Source organism: Prunus avium, chromosome 6 (genome assembly GCF_965620075.1).
Source record: "Prunus avium chromosome 6, drPruAviu1.hap1.1, whole genome shotgun sequence".
Classification (NCBI taxonomy): Eukaryota; Viridiplantae; Streptophyta; class Magnoliopsida; order Rosales; family Rosaceae; genus Prunus; species Prunus avium.
This window is the reverse complement of record NC_142289.1, coordinates 4,342,679-4,366,604: the sequence shown is the minus strand read 5'-3', so window position 1 is coordinate 4,366,604 and position 23,926 is coordinate 4,342,679. Positions and strand designations below refer to the sequence as shown.

The window sequence follows — 23,926 nt, the reverse complement described above, 5'->3', positions numbered from 1 at the left end:
GGATGCAGTAATCATATGTGTGGGCATAAGGATTTGTTCAGTGATTTGAATGAGTCTGTGCAGTCTGTGATCACATTTGGTGATCAAACAAAGATTCCAGCCAAAGGAAAAGGGAGAATCTCTATCAGGCTAAAGGATGGCTCGTCCAATTCCATATCAGATGTTTACTATGTTCCTGGTTTGCGGCACAATTTGTTGAGTTTGGGACAGTTGTCAGAGAAAGGATATGACATCCAAATTGTCAATGGAGTTTGCACCATCCATGCTGCCAATCATAGACTAATAGCAAAGGTAAAAATGACACCAAACCGGCTGTTTCCATTGTATCTCAGTTACTGTGAATTACCTTGTTTCAGCTCAATGATGGTTGATGATAACTGGCTATGGCACATGCGATATGGACATTTAAATTTTAACAGTTTAAATCTCCTTGCTCAGAAAAATTTGGTATTTGGCTTGCCTCATATTTCTGTGCCTACTGATTTATGTGAGACCTGTGTTCTTGGTAAAAAGCATAGAGATAGTTTTCCTAAAGGACAAGCCTTTAGAGCTCAAAGGCCTCTTGAAGTGATACACTCTGATCTCTGTAGTGTTGAGACAACCTCACACGGTGGTGGAAAATATTTCATTACATTTATTGATGATTTCAGCAGGAAGACTTGGGTGTATATCTTAAAGAACAAATCTGATGCTTGTGACACTTTCAAGAAGTTCAAGGCCTATGTTGAGAAACAAAGTGGTGAAATGATAAAAGTACTGAGAACTGACAGAGGCCAAGAATACATAGTCTGTGATGAGTTTTTAGAGAAGAATGGGATAAAACATCAATTGACAGCCAGGTATACACCTCAGCAAAATGGTGTGGCTGAGAGAAAAAACAGAACAATTATGGATATGGTGAGATGTATGCTGAAATTGAAGAATCTGCCTAAGTATTTTTGGGCAGAAGCTGTTGCTTGTGCTGTGTATATTTTGAATAGGGCTCCTAGCAGAAGTGTGAATGGAAGAACTCCTTATGAAGTTTGGAGTGGCAGGAAGCCAAATATTCAGCATCTTCGTGTGTTTGGTTGCATTGCTTATTCCCATGTCCCAGATCATATTAGAAAGAAACTTGATGAGAAGGCAGAAAAGTGTATTTTTATTGGCTACAGCACAATCACAAAAGGCTACAAGCTTTATAATCCAAAGACAGAGAAGGTTATAATCAGCAGGGATGTCACTTTTGATGAGCAAGGAACTTGGGATTGGTCCTTGAATGAAAGCAGACCTGCAACATTTTTTCCAGCAGCTGATAATTATCATTTTGGAGATGATCAACAAGTAAATGAACCAGAAATTCAACAGGAAGTTGAGCCAAGAAGGTCAACACGTGAGCATCGATTGCCATCTCGCTTCCAAGATTATCAAATGACAGGAAATGTTGCCTCAGATGAAGAAATTGTGAATTTTGCCTTGTATGCAGATTGTGATCCTCTATCATTTGAGGAGGCATGTGAACATGAGCACTGGATTAAAGCAATGGGTGAAGAGATTCATGCAATTGAAAAGAATGACACTTGGGAGCTTACTTCTCTTCCTGAAGGAAAGACACCTATTGGAGTTAAATGGGTATACAAGACAAAGTACAAGCAGAATGGAGATGTGGATCGTTTCAAGGCAAGGTTAGTAGCTAAAGGCTACAAGCAAAAACCAGGAATTGATTATTTTGAGGTTTTTGCTCCTGTTGCTAGGCTTGATACTGTTAGAATTGTTATTTCTCTTGCTGCCCATAATGCTTGGAAGATATTCCAAATGGATGTAAAATCTGCATTTTTGAATGGAACCTTGGAAGAAGAGGTTTATCTTGAGCAACCAGCAGGTTATGTAAAACAAGGGCAAGCTGACATGGTGTGTAAGCTGAAAAAGGCTTTGTATGGCCTTAAACAAGCTCCAAGAGCATGGTACACCAGAATTGATTCTTACTTCATGGAGCATAAGTTTCAAAGGTGTCCATATGAACATACTTTGTATGTAAAAAATAATCAGCAAGGGGATGTTGTTATTGTCTGTCTGTATGTGGATGATTTGATAATTACAGGAAATAATATGAGATTGATTGCAGAATTCAGGGAGGCTTTAGCATCTCAATTTGAGATGACTGATATGGGATTGATGTGTTATTTTCTTGGTATTGAGGTGAAACAAACTGAACAAGGGACTTTTATTTCTCAAAAGAAATATGCTGGTGACATCCTCAAACGTTTTAGAATGGAGTCATGCAAGCCAATTTCAACTCCAGTTCAAGAAAGATTGAAGCTACAGAGAGATGGAGCTGGAAATTTGGTTAATCCAACATTTTTCAAACAGTTGGTTGGTAGCTTGCGTTATTTGACTGCTACTAGGCCAGATATCACATTTGGTGTTGGGTTAATTAGTAGATTTATGGAAACTCCAAGACAGTTACATATGCAGGCAGCAAAAAGAATTCTGAGATATGTCAAAGGAACTCAAAGTGATGGTATTTTCTATTCAGCTAATTGTCCTGTGAAGCTTGAAGGATACACGGACAGTGATTGGGCTGGTGATGTTGAAACAGCAAAAAGTACTTCAGGCTATGCATTTCATATTGGTTCTGGAATGATTTCTTGGTCATCAAAGAAGCAGCAAGTTGTGGCCCTTTCATCTACTGAAGCAGAGTATATTGCAGCCACAAATTCTGCTACACAAGCAGTATGGTTGCGCCAATTACTTGGTGATCTTCATCATGAACAGAAGAGCCCCACAACAATTTATTGTGACAATAATTCAGCGATTGCATTGGCAAGGAATCCTGTTTTTCATGGGAGGACTAAACATATACCTGTGAAGTTCCACTACATTCGTGATTTGGTAAATGACAAGGTGGTTGAAGTCCAATATTGTCCAACTGGAGAACAGATTGCAGATATATTTACAAAGGGTCTCAGGATGGATGCGTTCATGAAGCTGAAGAAGATGATGGGAATGCAGAGTTATGATGAGCTTGGTTTAAGGGAGGCTGTTGAAAGTTAAACCAAGCCAAAGGAATCCAACTTTATCCATATTTTGTAAAAGCATGTAAGCATGCTTTCGGCTAGACTTGGCTTAGTTTATTAACTCAATAGGGTATTTTGTTTTACCCTATAGGCATGATGTCGGTTGATGTCCTCTAGGCAACTTTTCTCTTTTGACTAAAAGTTTGTCTCTCAAAGAGACGTTGGTCTCTTGTTTTGTAATGAGAGTGTTGTTGTAAAAACTATTATTATTGAATGTGAACTTATCAGACGGGTTAAGCCTTTCTTCCATATTCTCTCTGAGTTTTCCAGCAAGAGTCTTCTTCCTTCTATTCTCTTCCGTGTCTGTGAGTTTTTACTTGCTTGCTGTGTTATTTGGTTTGCTTGTCTTGAGTTAGCTGCCGTGAGTTTTTAGTTTATTCTACACAACGGCTAGTAAGGTCCACACGACGCGAAGACACATAGCAGATCCAGCTCTTCAACTGAACTCGTCTTCCACAATGCAAGCAGAGAAGCAGCAAGCATGGAAAATCAGCGTTCAAGCTAAAGCTAAGAACTTCCATTTCAAATTGAAAGCAACCCAAATCGCGCCCTCCACTTGGAAGCTCCATCGACTCTCTATTTCCCTCAAGCTCCGCAAGCTTTTTCTCGGAGTAAATGCAGAATCCACAGGGCATCAAAAAACGAAAAAGAACTCAGAATTTACATCATTATTAGTTCCTATGCAGCAGCAGAAACAAACCCTGAAATCCAAATTCCTTATATTTGTGAAGAAGTTTCGATTTCGCAGCACCAAAAAACCTCAACGGTTCTCGTATGAGGTAGTTCATATGTCATATCTTTCATTTATAAAGATCAAATCTTTTTCTTGTATAACTTTTTTTCTTTATGGGCAGGAATTAATTTCTGCGGGTAATTTGGTCAATGGAGGTCTCGCATTTCTACCTCAATCAATCACCAGAGTTTTGGTAATCTTGCTGCTTCTAATGGTTGCTGCCGCATTTGCCAGTCCAGCAGTGCTTGATTTGAACAATTATTTGAGGTATTGTGGAAAAATACGTGGGGCTTGGTCCAAACTCTTAACTTGATTTACCTGTTCGATATTCCCTGTCATGTTTTCTGGATTTGATTTGACATAATCTCTACAAGTTTTGATCTTTCGATATATCTTTTATTTCCTTTCTCAAGTTTTGCTTGGGCCAACATCATTTGGTGGAGGCTTGCATTGCATTGTATTGCACACTTCTGTTCTATAACATGGAGCCCAAATGAATGAGACATGGCCCAATTTAACCAGGCTCTGGATGGAGCTTGAAATTGTGCCATTTTCAAATTCATTAATCTTTCGTGCCTAAAAAGTAGATAATTCTTTCAACTAATATAATATATTTGAACCCTAGATATAAATTCACACAAATATGGTTTGAAATTTGAAACTTTAGGGCATGGTTGAAATTATTGAGTTGAGGTTTGATGGGCAAAGGGCAACCATAAAATGGATCACACTCTCCTTCTTCGCTACTTTATTATAGTTGAAGGGATTAAAGAGATGAACAGTGAAAAGTGTTAAAGAAGGAGGGTGGGGGGGCCATGGGGCGCACAAGGGCCCACGTAGGGGAAGTACTTCTCTCCAAGCGTGCAGGCGCGTGAAAAAAGCTTGCCTACAACAACAAATGCTAGTCCTACTGTACATTATCATAAGGACAAAGTATGTTGATGTCAGTGGGTCCCACGTGTCCTTTTCTAGGCCGCACGTCGACCGTCGATCTTCCCGCCACGAGCAGATCTGACGGGACAGCTTGCGAGTCAAAGATCTATCGAGATAGGTCTCTTTGACCCACACCGGAAACATGCCCTTCTTTTCTTATTTTTGTTTTTTTAAAAAACAAATATTATAATAATAATAATAAATTTCCAAACTTTGACTGGGATGTCACTTCAATCGAGGCGCGCTTCGTTGAAAATCGAGCTGCTCCCTTGAATTTACCATTTTGGTCATGCTTTCTGCCCCTCCCTCTTGTTTTGTTGCTATGTTTAACCAATGCTCAAATGTCCAAACTACCCTCTACTTTGGTATGCAGTTTTCTCCGTCACGACAATTTTGGTTGGTTGAGTGCAATGTTTGTATCCTTGGCACTACAATACGTAACCTTTTTATGACTGCAAGACAATTCTGAATCTGAATGGTCATTGCTTAAATATAATTGGAACTTGGAACCTATAATTTTGACCAAGAATTCATGCTTTTACAAATTAAGCATTTCCCAAGTACTACTTTGAAAATTGAGTTGCCCACTTTCAGCAGTACAACAATTATTGCATGAACTAGTACAAAGGTTTGGGAAAAAAAAACTAGTACAAAGGAATCTTATTTTCATGTCCACTTTCTTTAAAGTTCAAAAAACAATGAAAAAAGTGATTCCAAATTTCATGAGTAAGTTTTTATTTACACCCTAAAAGTTTGTTGATAAGAGTGATAGTGATATTACGAATAATCGCTTATTCAGTTGATGTAAGTAAATCAACGGTTGACAGTCCCACACACGCAAGACAACTATTCCTAATATTATACTCTCCTTGTTACAAATAACACTCAATTCTGTCAAATCTTGTTAAGGCCGGCCAACATTTTTAGGTGTTATCTTTAATTTGTGGTAAGCTACACATATCTCAAAAATTAAACCCATTCAACGAGCACTTACTAAGATGATGAGCAAAAACATTCTCATTTTTATAACAGGGGCAACCTATTCAAGCCTTCTAGGCGCATGACATTTGGAACACATTTCCAATCTAAATTAGAAAAGAAGAATATAAAGGGCAAAATTGTCAAAAGGGAATGAGAAAGCCATTTCTGTTGTTTTAAGGATAATAATAATGATACTTTCTAATGTTAATTAAATATTGGTTTTTGGTAGGTTTGACCAGTGCTAATTGGGCTCCATTCCTCTTTGAGAGACTCTCCATCTTTCCCTGTGTCTCTCCCCCAATTCTAATATTCCTGAACATCTTTTGTCTACTTTTCTCTCCCTCTCTAAAATCTCTCTCTCTCTCTCTCACTTCCCAACCTTTACCAATCTGCTTTCTTTGACCTGTCGTGCGCTTTTCTTCTCCAAATCGAAGCCATAGATTCCCGTCACACCATTTCCCTTTCTCAATCCCATCCCAAGCTGCATGAAAGCTGGTAATTTTTTTAATTTTTTATGTATTTAATTGGTTACGTATTTTCATTTTATTGTTCTTCAAATTCAATGAAAGCTTGAAACTTTTCGGAATTTTCTGGGTATTTTTCTTTCTGGTTTAGATTTTCTGGAAAAATTCTGGGCACCTGATTTGTCTGTTGCTTATTTTGTTGGTTTGCTGCCGATTTTCTTATATTGTGTGACTGGTAGTTCCTCAGTGATCATCCAATTGTAATTTGTGGGTTTTCATTTATTATATTTTGTGAAATTTTGGGTTTTATGGATCTGGGCTTGGTATTTTTATGAAGTTGAGCGGGTGCTGATTAATGGATATTTTGTCAGTTTTTGAAAGGAGCAGAATTGATATGGGATTCGTATCTCGATTCTGCTGAGTTGAAATTGTGTAGCATAGTTGATTGGTAGAGAATATATGTAATGGCCAAGTTGGCATTTGGGAGATTTGGGAATTAAGTGATGTGATTCAAATTGCTGCTCATGACATGGATTTCTATGAGGATATGTTCTCTCTCATTTATCATTTTCCCAATTTTCCCTTTCCAAATTTTGGCAGTAGCATGTATCTGTTTCAGAACATTTCTGTATAATTGGAGGCTCTCAATAATTGTTGTTTTTATCCTTTTTGGTGGCTGGGCCACTGGGATTAACCATATCCTTTTATGAGAGGATGTATATTCCTTCTATTAGTCAATTAAAATGGCTTCTTTTGTTTCTTATCTGCCAATCCAAGTTTAACATGATTTGTGGACATAATTATTTTTTGTCATAGAGTTCCTCTTGGTTCATTGGTTTAGTTTTGGTATTCATAAAGTTCTTAACTTCTATAAGCTTTAAGTTTCGTGCACGTTGTTTCTCTTTCGCAGATAGATAGGCCACCTAGTACAGATTAAAGTTTTGAACATACTATGGGGTGCTTCACAGTTTTGAAGAGCAAGAAGAAAAAGTCTGAGCAGACTATATATATTAAACGTGTCCCTAACCATAAGGAGCAAACGCCAGCTACGTTGCCTGAACCCCAAGTACAGACCCGCACGCTACAGTCTGCACCCCCGAGTTTTAGGAACAGAGTGAAACCTGTTCAGCCGGTTAATAGCAGAGCCACCAACAATAGAACACGGGCATTATCTGCTCCATCGACCCTTGATGCAGCAGACCAAGAGGCTCTCTCTTCAGTTGAATATGAAGAACCAGAAGACTCAAAGTACCGGTCCGGAACGATAAAGGAACAGCTGTCCCCAATTCCCCAACCTCTTCCTCTCCCATCACCACAGGGTGCTGCTGCACTGAGGACTACAGGAAGTTTTAAGTCAGTGACTACTAGCGGCCCTCTCTATGCTTCTGGACCATTGCCACTGCCTCCTACAGGAGCACTGCCTGCTGGAACACTACCTACTGGAACACTACGGAACTTTTTATATGAAGAAATAGCATCAGCTTGTCACAATTTTTCTTCAGACCGATGCATGTCAGAAGGCCTTTCGTCTATTATATACAAGGCTTCCTTTGGAGATGATTCATCAAGTTCGAAAAAATTTGAAGCTACTGTTACTCGCCTTCACCCATCCACTCAGGTAACTTATAAACATTCATTTTATTAGGATGTGGATTACAGTTTTCTCATGTTTTCTGGTCCCTGATTGCCTTATAGTGGCTGATAATTGAACTTTAGAAAACTACTTCCGATTGTGGGTGAATATTGAGATTTTCATCCGTTTACAATGTATGAATGTACTCCTTAGCTGCTGTGCAGTGTTCATGGTGTAGCAAGAATAAATTATGTTACCATAGCATAGGCAATTGAGGACATATGTAGCATCTCATGTTTTTGCAGTTTTTGTTATTCAAATTTTACATCCTTTCTTCAAAGCAACTGTTTCACATTCATCTCCATTGATTTCTAAGCGCATGTTTGATTATATGTCCTGTGCTATAGAACAATGCAAACCTAATCATATTTAGCATTTTGCCTCTGCTTCTACACTTCAGATGGTTTGTGAAATAATCTCACTTTTTTTTTTATTTTTTAAATTTATAATGTTTAGGGTTTAAAGGAGTTCATAAATGAGATCAACACCCTTGCATCTTTGCAACATCCAAACCTTTGTAAATTGCTTGGTTTCCATGCACGTGAGGGTTCAGAACAAAAATTGTTGGTCTACGAGAGGCTCTTTCACGGAAGTTTGGACCGGCTTTTGTATGGAAGATCAGACAAGCCCCCAATAGACTGGAATACAAGAATGAAAATTGCTTTATGTGCTGCACAAGGTCTTACTTTCTTGCATGAAGAAGGGCCTTTCCAGGTAATCAGAGCATTCATGTGTGTATACATTGTGAAGTTTAAATTTCACGTTTTTCTTTATGCATCAGTTTTTACACGTTCACCAGTGTCAAACTGCTCATAATGTTTAGAAATTTTGAGCAGCTCAATTTCTAAATAATAATGTCATTGCATGTATCTGTATATTTATGTGATGATTGAATTTCCTTTCATATCTACAGGCAATGTACAATGAATTTTCAACTGCCAACATACAGATTGATAAAGATTTTAGTGCAAAGCTTTCAGGATATGGTTGCGTCAGCCATATTCCTGAGGCAGAGATCTCTAATAATTCCGTTGTAAGTAGAATGTTCCTTTTCAGATTAGTTCTAAGTCTTCAAATTTTGTATGTGGGCACTAATTTTATTTTGTGCTTTCGCTGTTCCCACAAACTTTCAATTTTAACATGATCTTTTAAATCTCTCAATTGAATCCCTTTCTTCTTATCATTGTCCAGGCAGTGGCAAATCTATCAGTAGAGACACTTGAAAGAGGAATGCTCACCCCAAAAAGCAATGTTTGGAGTTTCGGGATTGTGCTTCTTGAATTACTCACTGGTCGGAGGAATCTTGACAGCCGTCATCCCAAGGAAGAGAGGAATTTAGTTAAATGGAGCCGGCCTTTCCTAGCTGATGACTGTCGACTTTCACTAATCATGGATGCTCAGCTGAAAGGCCGCTTCCCAGCCAAAGCAGCTAGAGCTGTGGCAGACATTGCACAGAGATGCCTTCAGAAGGACCCATCAGAAAGACCCACAATGAGAACTGTTGTTGAGCATCTCAAGATCGTACAAGAAATGAAGTACTCAAGTAGGTTTCCTTTGCAAGAGCCAGCATTTGCTGGAAAACACATGTCAAGATCGCCCAGTCTTAACGGAATAGTAACCCCTGTGCCTCGGTTAAGTTTCTCTCCCTCGCCACCATCAAGAGCCCGTCCATCCATTTCACCTACAAGACGACCTGCCCTACCTATGTCTCTTCCTCCACGTGCTTGTTCCTCCACCCTCACTTTGGAGGAGCTAGGCCGGCAGCAAAGCCGGAAATCATCATCAGCTGTTCCTAGGGCTAGTGTTGAGGGATTTTGATTGTCTATAATGTGCTTCTTTTTTAATTTTTTTAATTTTTTTTTGTTGTGATTCAACACAATATATAGAAGATAAGATGTGGTTCCACCTTACCATCTCGCAAGATGGTCAAACAGAGAGGATGCCCTTTTGTAGATATAGTGCATGCCTGGCTTTCTGGGTTCATCTAGCTTCCGTTTACTCTACTGCGCAATTCAACCGGTTCAGTTTTTCTTTTTATGTACGTCAAACTTGTGTTTAGATAATATGTTTATAATGAATTAGGATATACTTACTTCCGAGCTTCGTCAAATATACTTTTTGTTATCCAATATGAAGGGATTTGAATTTTATATAGATTGCGTTGGGGAAGAGGATTTGGGAGATGTTTTAAGAGAGGGTTTTAGCAACAAATCTACACAGCAAATAATTTAGTTCCATAAATATTCACCCCAAATATTTTGATTTTTTAAACAGAGACCAATCACTTTATAATACAAGTTAATTTTATAATTTTTTCGCACATTCACACCCTCAGCTAAAGAAAAATATCCCAAACCAAGGAAAACAAACATAAAAGTCTATAATTATACAAGAAATAAGTTGATAATTTTTTTATATAAAAAGAAACAGGATTTTCATCATAGATGGTCATCTTGGCCTTGATCCGGCCTTTCTTCACCGCCACTTTCCTGTTCTTGACATTGATTCTCATTATGTTGGTCTTCACTCTCATTAGTGGCTTGTGGCGGCACATGTGAAGTTGAGCTTGTTGCCTGTTGCTCAGACATCAAGCTGGTAAGACCATTATGTTTTAAATATGTCTCAAGAGGAAGGCTTGCTACTTGAACAAGAGACATCATACTCACATGGTTTGGCCCTGCTTGCAGCTCTCCTTCTCGGCCGGGATGGCAATTCAAGTCTAATATTCCCTTCCCAGTTTCGGCCACTTTGCTTTGGCTCTTGGAATCTGATTCGTTTGCAGACCTGGCCTCATTGTCCGAAGGATCCACATGCGACGATACGTGCCTAGAAGTGCTGTCTACTTCTGCTTCATCCCTAGGGCCCCATGCATGCTGGTTTCTGTAGGCAATCTCTGCTTCTCGCTCCGATTGACGTTTCTTCTTGTTTATCATTAGGGTTTTAAAACGGCGTTTAACGGTATTGCACACATTGCATGTGCAGTTAGGCTTATGTTTGCCCTTCCCACTTGGGGGCTGGATGCACACAATGCATGAGCAGCCAGGACGATGCCTGGGATGTTTTGTTGTCGTAGCAACTGATGCAGTTCCTGGATCAGCCGCATTGTCTCCAAGGATTGCAGCATTGGCCAAAGCATCAAGGCCAGAAGATTCATGCTCCTGGGTTGGCCTATTGTCTGCCACCGTTCTCCTTTTCTTGAATTCTATAAAGCAAAAGATTAAGTTAATACAAATATTTCCTAAATGTATTTTTAAATCTACGAATGATTGCAATTCCACAGGAGTCAGGAGACTCAGGACCATAACAGATTAGCAAACTAAGCAAATCGAAACATTGCGTAAGTTGAGACACCTTGTGATAAAGCAAACTAAGCAGCAGATGTTATCTGGTCCTCAAACATTAAGAGAGACAAATAAGGTGGCAACATACCCTTACTCAGTCTGAGAAAACTTTCCAGTTCCCTTGGGGCTAATTCATCTGGTGCAGAGCACGAACGCCTGACAAGACAAAGTTAGAGACATGCGATACTTTTACAACAGGAACCTTCGTAGAAGAAACCTATTGCTAACCTGCTTTGATCCCAAGCATTGTCTGCACATGTCCACTTAGATGGAAGTAGAACATCAACTGGTAACCTTCGCCATTTAGAGCAACTATCACACTGTGCCCATTGCTCGTGTTCCCTAAAAAAGCAGAAATATTCAATTGTATCAGAACAAGACAAATTGCACGAAGACAAAGGAGACAGTTTGCTCTTTATACATTTCCACTAGACACGCATCTTTCTTAGACTAAAAAGAAAATACCATTTCAAATGGTGTATGGTTCCACAACAGTTGTACCAGTCATTCATGATTAACTTTACAAACTAAAATTATACAGAAGCAATACATACATATTAAATATAAAGCAAGTCTTACCCAGTTGACCGGACTATGAAAATACTCCTCTTTCCAAATACAGGAGGTTCCTAAATAACAGAAATTTAAGATTATTAGTGGTCACTTCCCTGACCAACAAAGTAATCTATAATTAGAAATAACTGCAAATATAAGCAAAAACAATACATTGCCTAGTGACCAGAAAATTGATGTTTAAGAAAAAATTTCAATGACATCACTCACTTCATATTCTTCAAATTCAAGATCTTCAATCATGATAGTGCTTGGCTTGGCAGCTGGTGGTGGACGAAGCAAATCCTGAGCCTCTTCCCAAGTAAGCTTCAGCTCTAAAGCATCTTGGCTATCGATGAGCAATCTCTTACTCTTGGACCCAATATTTCTAGTTCTTTTCCTCTCGGGAACGAGTAATGATGGCAGCAGCATGCCTTCCCTTGTCCTCCCTTCTTGCTTCTCAGATTTATGCCAGCTAATATCACCACTAGCTGTAGTCAAGTGTTTGGACAATGCATTTAGATGGGGATCCATGCTTCCCTTCAGTGACTGAAGAAGGCCAGGGTAACCACTTATTACAGGAAGGTTCTCAAAAACACCCGAAAAGAAAGTTTCACTTGAGTGAGCGCCATTGTGAATGGCAGTAAGATGGGTATCCTGTTTATTTTAATAATTTTCATATCAATAATACATTGTTCATTTTGCTAATATGAAAAATGAAAGAGGCTTTTACCTGCATTGCAACAGAATTTGATGCTTTCCGAAACCCCATAATAAGTTTTCCTTCAGGATCCATACGACTGAAAGTCACTGCAGCAAAATTAATAAAAAAGAACCACATAAGAAGCAATGTAAAAAATATTTCCACTGTGATTGCTAACTACCCTTCAAAAGAAAATGAGCTTTGACAAGAAACATGTTTCAGTGTTAACAAATACACCATAATCAAGGGTTTACGAACTCATGCCATGCCATGTAGTGTAGTCCATGGTCCAAAATGGCCTTCCAGTGGACTGGAAAAAAAAAACCAGGAATGCGCAAACACACACACACACACGCACACACACACACACACACACATACACAGATAAGCTAATTAATGACTTAATAAATACGGTCGCTAAGAAGTACCAGTATCTCCAGCCTGCAACTGCATGGACTGTATGCAAGGGGTTACACCCTCCAAAACATACATCCTACTGTTATTATTAGGCCAAAATCTGAACTGAAACACCCATTCTTTTCCCTTCACGTCTTGAATCCGTAAAGGAAGCCCCTCAGGTTGAGAAATGGGAGGAAAATATGCCTGCATGGTGGTTCAGATTTGATTGAAACAAAATCTTGTAAAGAAAAATATAGTAATGAATACAATCAAGATGATGGAGATTACCGCAAATGTCAATGAAATGTTGAGTTTAATAAACAGAAGCATAAAAACAATAAAAAACTTACTTCAGCACACGCTTTAGGGAGTACCAAACGACCAATTCGACCAGCATCACTGGCACTTAGCATCTTCTCAAACAAAGGTACAATTGTGGAATTTGAACTTGAAGACATCAAAGTTAAGGAAATCACTGTTTGAGGTAATGGATAATTATTAAAAATAAGAATCTCCAAACAGTTTATGTATAGTTCGGTCAAGAAGTAATTAACATGAGAACAAAACAATTTCATGGATACTCTCCAGATATTTGCTGTAATTCCTGGTCTGTAATCCTGGGCCAATAGCGGGGAAGAAGCTGATTCCGCCCCCGTCCTTCGGCAGGTGGCCTTGCAACACGTGCATGTGAAGTAATTGTAGAATTTTCCTCCAAACCTGCACCAAGGGCCAATTTTGGGGGCTTTGGAAAAAGATTGCGAGACCTAGCTCCTGGTAGGAGCGGAGAGGATGTCTTACTGTGTTCCCTTTCATCAAACATGGCAGCAGGAACAGGATTTGCTTTTCCCAAAGGTGCACCAAGGGACATACTCAAATTTGTCTGCGGAAGTGAGTCATATATATCATTTATCCCTAAGTTTGCTTTGAAAACTTCTGCTTTCGGAGCTTCAGATGATCCATTGGATGCCAGATTAAAGTTTGATAAACATGTGCCTCCAATTTCCCCCACAAGAGGCGGAGTATCGGCATGTTTCATTTTCTGCAATAATCCATTTGCGTCATTGTTCTGAAGCTGAAGCAAGTTCCTAAACCCATTACAATCTTTATTATTTCCCAACTGAATAAGCTTCAATTTTTCAACATTAGTTCCATCCAATTGATTGTCTGTAGCAGTTGGTTGCAGCTCGCTGATTTTGGATATTCCAAGTCCATCAGGCTTTTCATCACTTAAAATCTGTGTGAATAAGTTTCACAATCATCATAAATAACTAAACTATAAGAGTACACGTCAGTATGCAGTATGATTCCACTATAGTCTTAAATGCAAGAAATAACCAACAGTAATGTGATGATAGTGAACATCACAAGAAATTGGTGATATTGACCAAATTCAGACCATGGTACTTGTTCTTTAATGCTTTCTATATTACTCCTTCTAGCAAGAAAGATGTACGAACGACATCTACCATCTTTTTGAGGTTAGGACAGCCATGCCTTAATAATCATTATAAATTCACAAAATTTACCAATACAAACTGATCTTACAGGTTGAGGTTCTGAACTTTTTGCACATTTTATACACTTCACACCACCACCATCAAGAAGATCAAGCAGAAACATGGAAGCAATGCATCCACAATGGAGACGCTGCAGAGAACAAATTCGATTAGGTGCAAATGATTAGAGTGGAAGAGCCAAAGTAAGGGGAGGAGAGGTCTGGAAACCAAACACAGAATCCTTTCTTTGTTAGATATGCTCACCTTGCCACATAGTATGCACTCCCTCCAACCAGATTCTTTTGAGTGGAAAATATCACAAAAAATTGATTGCTCATATGCAGACCTAGAGTCAATACAAATTTCATATCACAATACAAGTCATAAGTATTTCATATCATGAAGCCATTTCAAATTTATATATAGAATATTTGCAGCTACTAATAAACGACACCAATAAGTGATCCGCACCCATAAAAATCTAGATTTTCTCTTTCTATTGGCCAAGATCCCACAACCTCATGCGTGGATGCAATGAAATGCTTCAAAAGCTTGGAACAAATTTCAACACAACATATACAATTCTAGCCATGACTTCTCCCAAAACTCTTTAGTCGCTTTTGTAATAGTTAGCTCCATTTAATTCAGTGGTAATGCGAAATTTTAATTACCAAGTTTATAATAAGATTGAGTTGTATATGAAGTGTTATATTCCATTTTTCAAATGAAAATACAATTAGTTTGAAACAATACGGATGTAGGAGATAGAATAGAAAAATCAACAAATAAAATGCCAAAATAAAGTAAAATCGGATTTTTTTAAAAAGGAAAAATTGAAATAAAAAAAAATTCCACGCAACGGCCAAAATTAGCATGTAGCCGTCAAAACCAGAGCAGAACGTCGAAATAGAAGACTATCCATTGAAACATCCAATACGCCGATGAATTTAAAAACATAAAACTCAACCAAATCCAGAGCCAAAGAATTACACAAACATTATGTGCTAAAGCCAACTATTGAACAAGTTAGTGAATTAATTACCAGCACTTGAGACAGAGATTGGCGAATCCTCCAGATCGCAAGGCCCAACCTTTCTTCCAGTCGATCGAGCTCGAGGTCCCGCAAGCTGCGTTCACGCAAGTGCGCGGCTCCATTTTCGCACTCAAATTCTGTAAATTTCAACAAATTTCAATCCAATCGGAAACTAATCCACATAAATCCCCAATCTAATCCTCGTAATTTTGGAGAAAGCCAAAAAACACAAAATTGACCAACTAAAAGATCCAAATCAGCAACACTACGAACAGAGAGACATAAAAGAGAAGGAAGCAAACCTCAAGCTCACAGCTTTCACCGAAACCAGAACCAGAACAAGTTCATTCGAGCAAACACAAGCAAAACGAAGGGTCGGCGAGTCTGCTACCACTCTGACTTTTCAGTCACAGAGCGATTGAACTCCGATTTCGTGAGAAACGATGCGATGAAATGCTTGAAGTCCAATTTCGGCGAGCTGAGAGCTGGATCGGCGGTTGTTGTTAATTTCGGGAGGAGGAGACGTGTGCATGCAAAGTTGAAAATTGAAAGAAAATGCACAAAATGCATGCACGATGGATGATGCTTCAAGACTCGGCCAACTCGCCCACCTCTCTTTTGCTTACTAATTCTTTTCTTCAAATTAAAGAAAAAACAAAAAAAAAAACAAAAAAAAAATATATATATATATATATATATATATAGATATATATATATCCGAATTACTAACGTGGTTTAGGTCGGGTTGATCGGACAGTGAGTCCGTTCTTTAAATCGAGTTAATCGGACAGTGAGCTTGTTCTTTTGCATCAAATTTGAGCAAATATATTCTTTTCAATTATATTAATTTAGGCTATTTAGGCTATTTAACCTATCACTTGTATCAAAATATATTTACGAATTTAAATTTCATAGAAGGAAAAAAAATCAAATAAATAAAAGACTTCGGAGAAAATTAAAATACCCGTGAAATAGACGGCGGCAGGATAGCACCGTAAAATGCGCCACTACGGAGCAGTTCTGTCCAATCGCCTATTTCGCATGCAATAAAGAATCAGTTAGGCGAATTTACGGAAAGCTCACTCTCGTGCTACTTATTTACGGTTCTGCCGTGAAGCTGAGGTCGTGTGCTGCGGAGGCCTGCGGATCTTTGGTCTTCACGGAGTCTCCGCACCGTCAAAGCGCTTGGAATTGCACGATGGAAATGGTCGAATGAATCGAAGCCGTCGGATTGTTTTTGGATTTATGACGTCATAATAGTGGGTGGTGATGTTAGGTGGCCTGGGAATGTGGGCACCTACCGAGGGGTGAAAGAGAAAGGGCAACGCACGCCCTTGCTGAAGACAGAAGGGTGGAGCCCACAGAATTGTGAAACGGAAGACATGGCAGGTTGGCTTGCTTTGCTGCTGCACGTGTTGGGGATGTCACATTGGTTTGGACTTATGAAAAGACAAAAGAGTGGGACGGTGTATAGGAGTTGGAGTACTTAATCTTATATGTTATGATTAATACCATGAATTATTAACACGTAATTGCATCATTAGAAAAGAATACGAGACTAATCAACAACCACCACCATTAATATGTATTGGTTGATGAGATTTTCTTTTTCTACGAAAGGATGGCTATGGGGCACAAAGTGACTATCAGCTGGGAATGCATTATAAACCAAAACTATAAATAAACATGATACTAATAAACAAAAATTAATTAATATTAATTGGTGGTTAGCTTTCTCTATGGAGAATTGTCAAGTACAGTCACTCTCACTTACCAATGCTGCTATATATTTTAAAAGTGAAGAATATAACAAATTCAAAAAGCATACGTTTTTTTTTTTTCAGTTTAAGACAATAAAGTTAAATTGTGATGACGATTGTCAGTTGATAGTCCATGAGAATTACAATCACGCATGCAAAACCGTTACCTAGAAAAATTAGAAAAACTTCTTCAAAAAGCCAAATTAGTGAGGAATGTAAGGTAAAATAAAGTATATATACCCGTTACATGCAAGATCTCATTAAAAAAGAGACGAAATATCATAAGTTCAAGTTCATCCAATTTATAAGATTAACTAGTGTAGTGGTTTGAAGTAATTGCTCCCTCATGTAAGGTTTTGTGTTCGAGTCCTAGCATCCATATCGGGTGTGAGAGTTTAGTATATTATCGTTCATTTCAATAAGAAATGTCCTGAAAAAAAAAAGAATTTGGGAGATTCAAGCCCTTAAGACCTGGGCACAAAGGAGGCCCAATGGGCACATCATGGACCAAGGAAAACTAGCGAAGAGAGGGAAAGTGAGGCCCAAGCCCAATACAAGGCGCGAAGCAAAAGACTCTCAGACACCATAGTCCTTATCTAAGGAAAAAACTCAGGCGCATTGTGATGGCCCTCTAAATTTCCGGGAAAACACACACAAATACTAAGAAAATCACACACCTTTGCTTTCTCAAAACAGCCATAGCCATGGCGGGAATGGCAACATCCTTCAATTTCTCATCAGCTTCCTCCATCCTTAGCCGTCCATCACAGCTATCATCACTTTCATTCTCATCCAAGCCGTTCTTTCTGCCAATGCGGAGTTCTGCCCGAACGCCCCTACGTCTCAGATGTCCCAGTAAGCTCATTTGACTCTCGCAGTCTTTGATTTTTCTTCTTTTACTGATTTAAATTCATAAAGTTTTGGTTTTTGGGTTAGTGAAGTGATGTTGGGTTGTGAAAATTTCAGGGATAATGGCGTTTTCTAGCAACGATATCAAAGTGGGTTCCAACATTGAAGTTGATGGAGCTCCTTGGCGAGTTATAGGTACTTTTATCTTCTTCTTCCTCCTCATTTGTTTTTTTGTATTCGTTTTAGTTTAAGCCGAAAAATGTTGACTTTTTGGTTCTTGGGTATATTGCATATTGAGTTTTTCTGGTATATTGTTCACATTAAATAGAAATCTTCATTTCTGGGACCCCTGTCTCTGTATCATATTATATCTAATTGCTGAAGCTATAATTTTTATTGTTTTTATAACTACTATTTTTAGTATTACTCACATGACATTTGTGTTTCTTTGCTGGTAATCTTACGGTAGATGTACTCTAGGGAGCCTGTATCTTTAGGTTGGTTTATGAGGCTCACATTGGAGATTTGGAATTTCATGGTATCATGATGTGTATGTGTAATTAGAAAAAATCAAAAGCCTTTTGAACACTATGATGCTAATTTGAGACTTTTGGTATGTCAAAGAGTTTCTAGGGATGTTTAAGTTGGTTATAGGTGTACCCCATTGTAATCTGCCTCTATATCTGAGTTGTCTTGTTTTCATATGTTCTAATATTCCCAGGAGGAATCTTTTCATTTGGTCAGGCAAACAATTATTTTATTTGTATAAGTCATAAGTCATAAGTCAATGGAAGCTTATTAGTTTTCTATCTGTTGGCCTTCTGTAGAATTTCTTCATGTGAAACCTGGGAAAGGGGCTGCATTTGTAAGGACCAAGATGCGCAATTATATATCGGGAAACACTGTTGAGAAAACATTTCGAGCAGGCAGCACGGTAATGTTCATTGATTCCATTGATCCATCATTAATTTCTGTTTTCAAATGTATATAAAGTTTAATGCAATTGTTAGTTGCTAACAAGTAAACAAGTCAACTGAATATGTAGCATATGACATAATTTATTTAGTTTTTGATGGTTTTCTGTGTTTCTAAGAAAAGATACTCCATCTGGATTATTTTTCACAAACCTTGTTAAGGAATGAGTCATATATTTATACAAATATCTTGTATCCAAGGTATGCTTCAAAATGTTATGTTGTAAGTATTATGTTCATAATGCCACCAGACCTCCTCCCCAGGCTGAGGTTGTCACCTTTCGGTGAATCTTTCTGTGAGACCAGATATGTTATGTATATTCATGTTACATGACACAAATTTTTCAACAATAGATATCATCAACAGATACCAAGTGCAATGGTCAGTCATGTTTAGATGTCTGTACAGTACAGTGACATATATACATTCTCATGTTTGATTGTTTTTCCAGATTAATGAGGCAAATATATACAAGGAAACAAAGCAATTCACATACAAAGACGGTCCCCAGTTTGTCTTCATGGACCTGGTATTCTTCAGTAGAGTTTTTACTTGCAAAATTAAAATATGATATTCATTCGTATGAAGTTATGGACTATAAGTTATTCACTTTAGCCTTTAGGACACCTGGGATCTATTCCTGTTCTCAGGGAAACTAGCTGATGCTGTTATCTTTATAAGATAGTGATCGCTATCTTTATTTTTCTATCTCAAATAGGTTTTTTCTTTCACTTGTCTCAGACTACCTATGAAGAAACTCGTGTAAATGAATCAAGTATTGGGGACAAAACAAAATGGCTGAAGGAGGGAATGGACTGCAATTTGCTTCTTTGGAATGATAGAGTACTTTCCTTATTCTCTTTTAAGCAATCCATTTTTCTCAAGCAATTAAATTCCCACTTTTTGCTGCAAAGTTCATTATGCGCATGATCAATTGTGCCCAAGATGGTTCTTTTTATCCAAGGATAATTGTCCCAGACGGAGCTCTTGGGCACTACCTAAAGAAGAACACAGAGCAGTCTCTCGAGCAATGTTTTGATAGTCATTGACTTTTTATGTTAGTACGTCTTAGATTCATGGTGAGATGCATATATTTGTTTGTGTGAGTGGCATCAACAAAGAAAACATAGATAATGGTGGTGGTTTGTATTATTACTATGGCCTTTTGAAAAGTAATCTGCTTTTTGTGGTTTACTTGTAGCTTATCGATGTTGACATCCCCATCACAGTGAAACTGACTGTGGTTGATGTTGATCCTGGACTTAAAGGTGACACAGCTCAAGGTAATGCAGTTTGTGTCTCTCACAATTTTCAAGGACCAAATTTAGTATGTTATTGGTGTAAATACCCATCAGTCCATGACTTGTTTGGGGACCTGAAGGCTGGTAAGATGCCAGCAGACAAAAATGCTATTACAAGGTTAGGCTGAGTAGATGAGCTGATTAATCAGCTCTCAGGTGCAGAATGGGCGCCTGATTGATTTCTTGGGTTTTAGAAGTGATAAACTCCTGTCTATAACTAAACGTCGCAGTTCTTTGTTATCAACAATCAAAGAGGCAACATCTTCTAACTGAACTTTGCTCGCAGGTGGATCAAAGCCAGCGACTCTCGACACCGGTGCTATTGTCAACGTCCCACTCTTTGTAAATATAAGTGATGAAATAATGGTGGATACCAGAACCGGGCAATACATGAATCGCGCATAAGTTTTGACTCAGAGATTTCTCAACACCGGCCAATAAAATTTTGTATTGTATTTTTGTTTACCAGGCAGAAACTTTATTAAATTTGATGCTAGAGCATACATATGTTATATCTGTACATCAAGTTAGTGGAAGGTTTGTAAACCTTTAAACTCCTGATGTAAGTGACTGGCTTATTTGAAAAAAGAAAATAGCTTATATGAAGGCTGAGGATGAGCAATTTTTTTGTCATTGTTGAGGTTTTGTATTAGGAATTACACCTCTCTTCAATGCCGCGCCATATACAATATAAGCGCCAAGGAAACACCCCCGCCGATTCAATTCATGAATCAAAGGGTTATAAGATATTCCACTGGTTCCTCTACCAACTTCATACATGATGCTCAATACTAACAGTGCCTCAGTCACCTTTCCCTCAACACAAAGGGTTTTAATTACATTGTTAAAGGTGATAATCCATGGTGAATAGCCCATTCCAATCATCTGCTGCAAACAGACCACAGCTGCATCCGTCTTCTTTTCCATGCAAAGAGTTTGGATCATCAAGCCATATGTACTAGCGTCTATGCCCAAAACCCCATTCTGCATTTTCTCAAACACTTCATGTGCATCTTCCAAGAGGTCTTTTTCCTTCCTCGATCTCCTACATAACCCTCTAACAAGATTGTTCATCAATCTCCCATCTACTTCAAACCCATTTTCAACCATCTCCCTATAAACCCTAAGAGCATTACGAGTTTTACCCCATTTCAACAATCCATGCAACAAAGTGCTGTAAGTAATACAATCAGGGTTGCAGTTTCTCTCTTTCATCTGCTTTAACACATTAAGTCCCTCCATTGGCCTGCCTTCCTTGCAATACCCATTAAACAGAGTGTTGAAAGTGACCGCATCTGGTGTCAACCCCATTTCCACAGCTTCATCAAGCAATTCCATTGCCTCATCTGAGCGACCCACTTTACAAAAACCATCCATAACAGCTGTGAATGTGTAAATGTCAGGTTTTATGGCATCTTTTTTTATTCTCATCAACATTTCATATGCATCCTCCACCCTCCCAACATAGCACAACCCCTTCAACAAGCAATTGTATATCTGAACGGTTGGCTTGCACCCAATTCTACCCATGACCTCCAAAACCTCCAAAGCTCTCTGCAACCTACCTCTTTTGCACAATGAATTTATCAGAACAGTGATTGTTGCAGCATTAGGGTAAAACCCATTTTCAACCATATGGACTAAAACCCTTTTGGCTTCATCCAGATCATTTTTCTCGCAATAACACCTTATCATGATGGAAAATGTCAAAGAATCTGGCACTAACCCGGAAGCTGGTACTTCATTAAACAGGCTCAAAGCAATGCCAGGCTCTTTTGCTATGACTAAAGCCATGAGCAGAGCATTGAATTCAGATACGGTCTGAAAGCAACCATCTTGTTCAAAGATACCAAGAATTACACTCGTCTCTCTAAAGGGCAAAGCTTTAATTCTATCAATAAATCTCTGTACCTGCAATCTACTAGCTATGCTATCAAAACCCAGCTTTTGTTCTTCGACACTGGACTGCAAGTCATAATCTTTTGGGTATGACTGGTGGGTTTTGTCAGCAAGATTGACAACATTCAATGGTGTGGTTCCCGTGGGATTTGTAGCAGAGCATGAAAGTGCTACAAAGACAAGTAGCTTACCATGTTGGGTTCTTTTGTTGTGAGTTCTACATAAAGGAGATGGACATGGAGAGGGAGACTGAACAAGTGTGAAGGGTGTAGGATATGAAGAAGGCATCAGGGTGAGGTCCATGGATAATCTGTGGAGTTCTATCCAGCTTGGTACAGAGAAAAAAAAAATCTTTGATTAGATTTTGGGTAAAACGATAACAAATACAGTGTCGTCCGTAGGGGGCAAGGCAGGCACTTTAACGACATCAGCCTACAGCTTTTAAATTTTCCTTTTGGGATTTGTCTACAATACTAACGCGGTTGTAACCATTAGATTGAGGGATTCACCATTCTCTAATAGGGAAGTCGTTGGATTGGATTGTGTTCGTGTTCAATGCGAATTGACACTGTCCATTTTGTGTAGGGAGGGTGCAGTGTATGTGTATTCATGATCTGTAAAATGTGCATACAAGCACTTACAAAAGGAATTAAAAACATAGAACGAAACAAAAGTAAATAAATATTACTAAATATTTCTCAAATGTTGTGCAAACTTCAAACGCGCATAGATCTACTGAATGTCTTCCAAAACCTGGGGTCTTTTGCATCTGGGATTTCCTTCTTTTTTGCAGTCATTCTGCTTAGAATGGGCTTGATCATCTTCTTCAGAACCTTGCTGAAGCCTGAGCCACGCCTTTTCTTGGTAACCAAAGGTGGTGGTGGTGGTGGTTCTGACTCTGATGGAGCCTGACAGATTAAAAGAGGTTGCTGGGACCGAATTTGGGTTGGCTCAGAGAGACTCCGCCTCAGCATGGCTTGGTTCAGCTGCAACTCAACAGTGAGCCTCTCAAAATGGTCAAGCAGAGAGCTTTTGTCATCCCCAAACGTCCTCAAGATCACTTGCTTATTCACTTCTGCTTGGCCCATTGCCTTCTTTGTCTTCACCATTTGCATTGTGCCATTGCCTCACATGTTTATATCAAACAGAGGCTTAAAGGGTTGAATGTTTCCTTTTTCAATGTGGCTTGAGCTAAGACTGAGAAGCCAAGCTGATGGATGATGAACAAATTAAGGAAGCAAGGAATATATATCACCAACATGGAAACTGAAAAGACTATGTAATCTCGACAGGTTTCATAGAATTGAATGGAGATATTGGTTTTTGCAATTATCATATAGCACATTAATCGAGGAAACAATTGTGTATTACACTACTGTCAAATAAAGATTTGCTATGATAGGTTAATTAGTTCGAACTTGAAATCTCTTTCAATTTTGGGAAGGGAGATATCGAGATACTGTTAAAACTAAATAATATTATGTTAAAATTTAAATCTATTATAAGAAGCAACTCTAGAAAGTTAAAACCATGTAAGAAGAAGACTGCGATTGAATACTTAAGCCAAAGCCGTGAGTTTAGCAGCCAAACTGGAGTCTGGATACACTTTATTCTTTCTTGCATGAAAGGAATTATGTTTTATTCCATATTTATATCAGCAGTACTCTTTTTCAGTGCTGAAGGCTTAATTAGCACAAAAGTAATTAAGATTCATCTGCATTTGCTTTTTTTCTTTGTTTGTGTTCTTCTAGAGATTATATTCTAACTAGTAAAAGTCATCTTCAATGTGGCTAGATTTGCTTTGAATTGTACTAAATCATA

At 38.5% G+C, this 23,926-nt stretch overlaps 5 protein-coding genes across 8 annotated transcripts; 3 read left to right on the top strand and 2 right to left on the bottom strand.

Moving 5' to 3' along the window:
- The first annotated feature begins 3,511 nt into the window (after positions 1 to 3,511).
- On the top strand, positions 3,512 to 4,857 carry LOC110772000 (uncharacterized). The gene is made up of 2 exons (XM_021976368.2): positions 3,512 to 3,832; positions 3,908 to 4,857. Exons 1-2 carry the CDS (start codon positions 3,512 to 3,514, stop codon positions 4,097 to 4,099), a joined length of 513 nt encoding a protein of 170 aa, XP_021832060.2. The 3' UTR covers positions 4,100 to 4,857.
- A 1,081-nt stretch (positions 4,858 to 5,938) lies between these two features.
- Positions 5,939 to 9,889, top strand: ATSIK (Protein kinase superfamily protein). The gene is made up of 5 exons (XM_021976313.2): positions 5,939 to 6,195; positions 7,075 to 7,782; positions 8,254 to 8,511; positions 8,711 to 8,830; positions 8,989 to 9,889. Exons 2-5 carry the CDS (start codon positions 7,117 to 7,119, stop codon positions 9,613 to 9,615), a joined length of 1,671 nt encoding a protein of 556 aa, XP_021832005.1. The 5' UTR covers positions 5,939 to 6,195; positions 7,075 to 7,116; the 3' UTR covers positions 9,616 to 9,889.
- Positions 9,890 to 10,010: 121 nt separating this feature from the next.
- Positions 10,011 to 16,432, bottom strand: LOC110771957 (HSI2-like 1). Of its 4 annotated transcripts, none has more exons than XM_088255653.1 (14): positions 16,286 to 16,432; positions 15,624 to 15,806; positions 15,331 to 15,458; positions 14,553 to 14,634; positions 14,338 to 14,439; positions 13,374 to 14,026; positions 13,143 to 13,239; positions 12,822 to 12,996; positions 12,424 to 12,500; positions 11,922 to 12,347; positions 11,718 to 11,767; positions 11,367 to 11,480; positions 11,227 to 11,294; positions 10,011 to 10,999 (listed from the first exon to the last, which is right to left on the bottom strand). In XM_088255653.1, exons 3-14 carry the CDS (start codon positions 15,441 to 15,443, stop codon positions 10,236 to 10,238), a joined length of 2,721 nt encoding a protein of 906 aa, XP_088111779.1. In that variant the 5' UTR covers positions 15,444 to 15,458; positions 15,624 to 15,806; positions 16,286 to 16,432; the 3' UTR covers positions 10,011 to 10,235. The 4 variants fall into 4 exon arrangements, with proteins under 4 accessions (XP_088111779.1, XP_021832002.2, XP_021832001.2 ...); XM_021976310.2 differs by lacking the exon at positions 16,286 to 16,432 and having other exon boundaries at positions 10,011 to 10,370; positions 10,464 to 10,999; positions 15,624 to 15,985; XM_021976309.2 differs by lacking the exon at positions 16,286 to 16,432 and having other exon boundaries at positions 15,624 to 15,984.
- Positions 16,433 to 17,684: 1,252 nt separating this feature from the next.
- On the top strand, positions 17,685 to 20,812 carry LOC110771954 (elongation factor P (EF-P) family protein). The gene is made up of 7 exons (XM_021976305.2): positions 17,685 to 17,936; positions 18,048 to 18,125; positions 18,758 to 18,864; positions 19,357 to 19,434; positions 19,647 to 19,748; positions 20,107 to 20,188; positions 20,493 to 20,812. The coding sequence occupies exons 1-7, from the start codon at positions 17,786 to 17,788 to the stop codon at positions 20,609 to 20,611; spliced, it is 717 nt and encodes a 238-aa protein (XP_021831997.1). The 5' UTR covers positions 17,685 to 17,785; the 3' UTR covers positions 20,612 to 20,812.
- A 13-nt stretch (positions 20,813 to 20,825) lies between these two features.
- On the bottom strand, positions 20,826 to 22,605 carry LOC110771953 (uncharacterized). The gene has a single exon (XM_021976304.2). It carries the CDS (start codon positions 22,406 to 22,408, stop codon positions 20,837 to 20,839), a length of 1,572 nt encoding a protein of 523 aa, XP_021831996.2. The 5' UTR covers positions 22,409 to 22,605; the 3' UTR covers positions 20,826 to 20,836.
- Between the last annotated feature and the right edge of the window lie 1,321 nt (positions 22,606 to 23,926).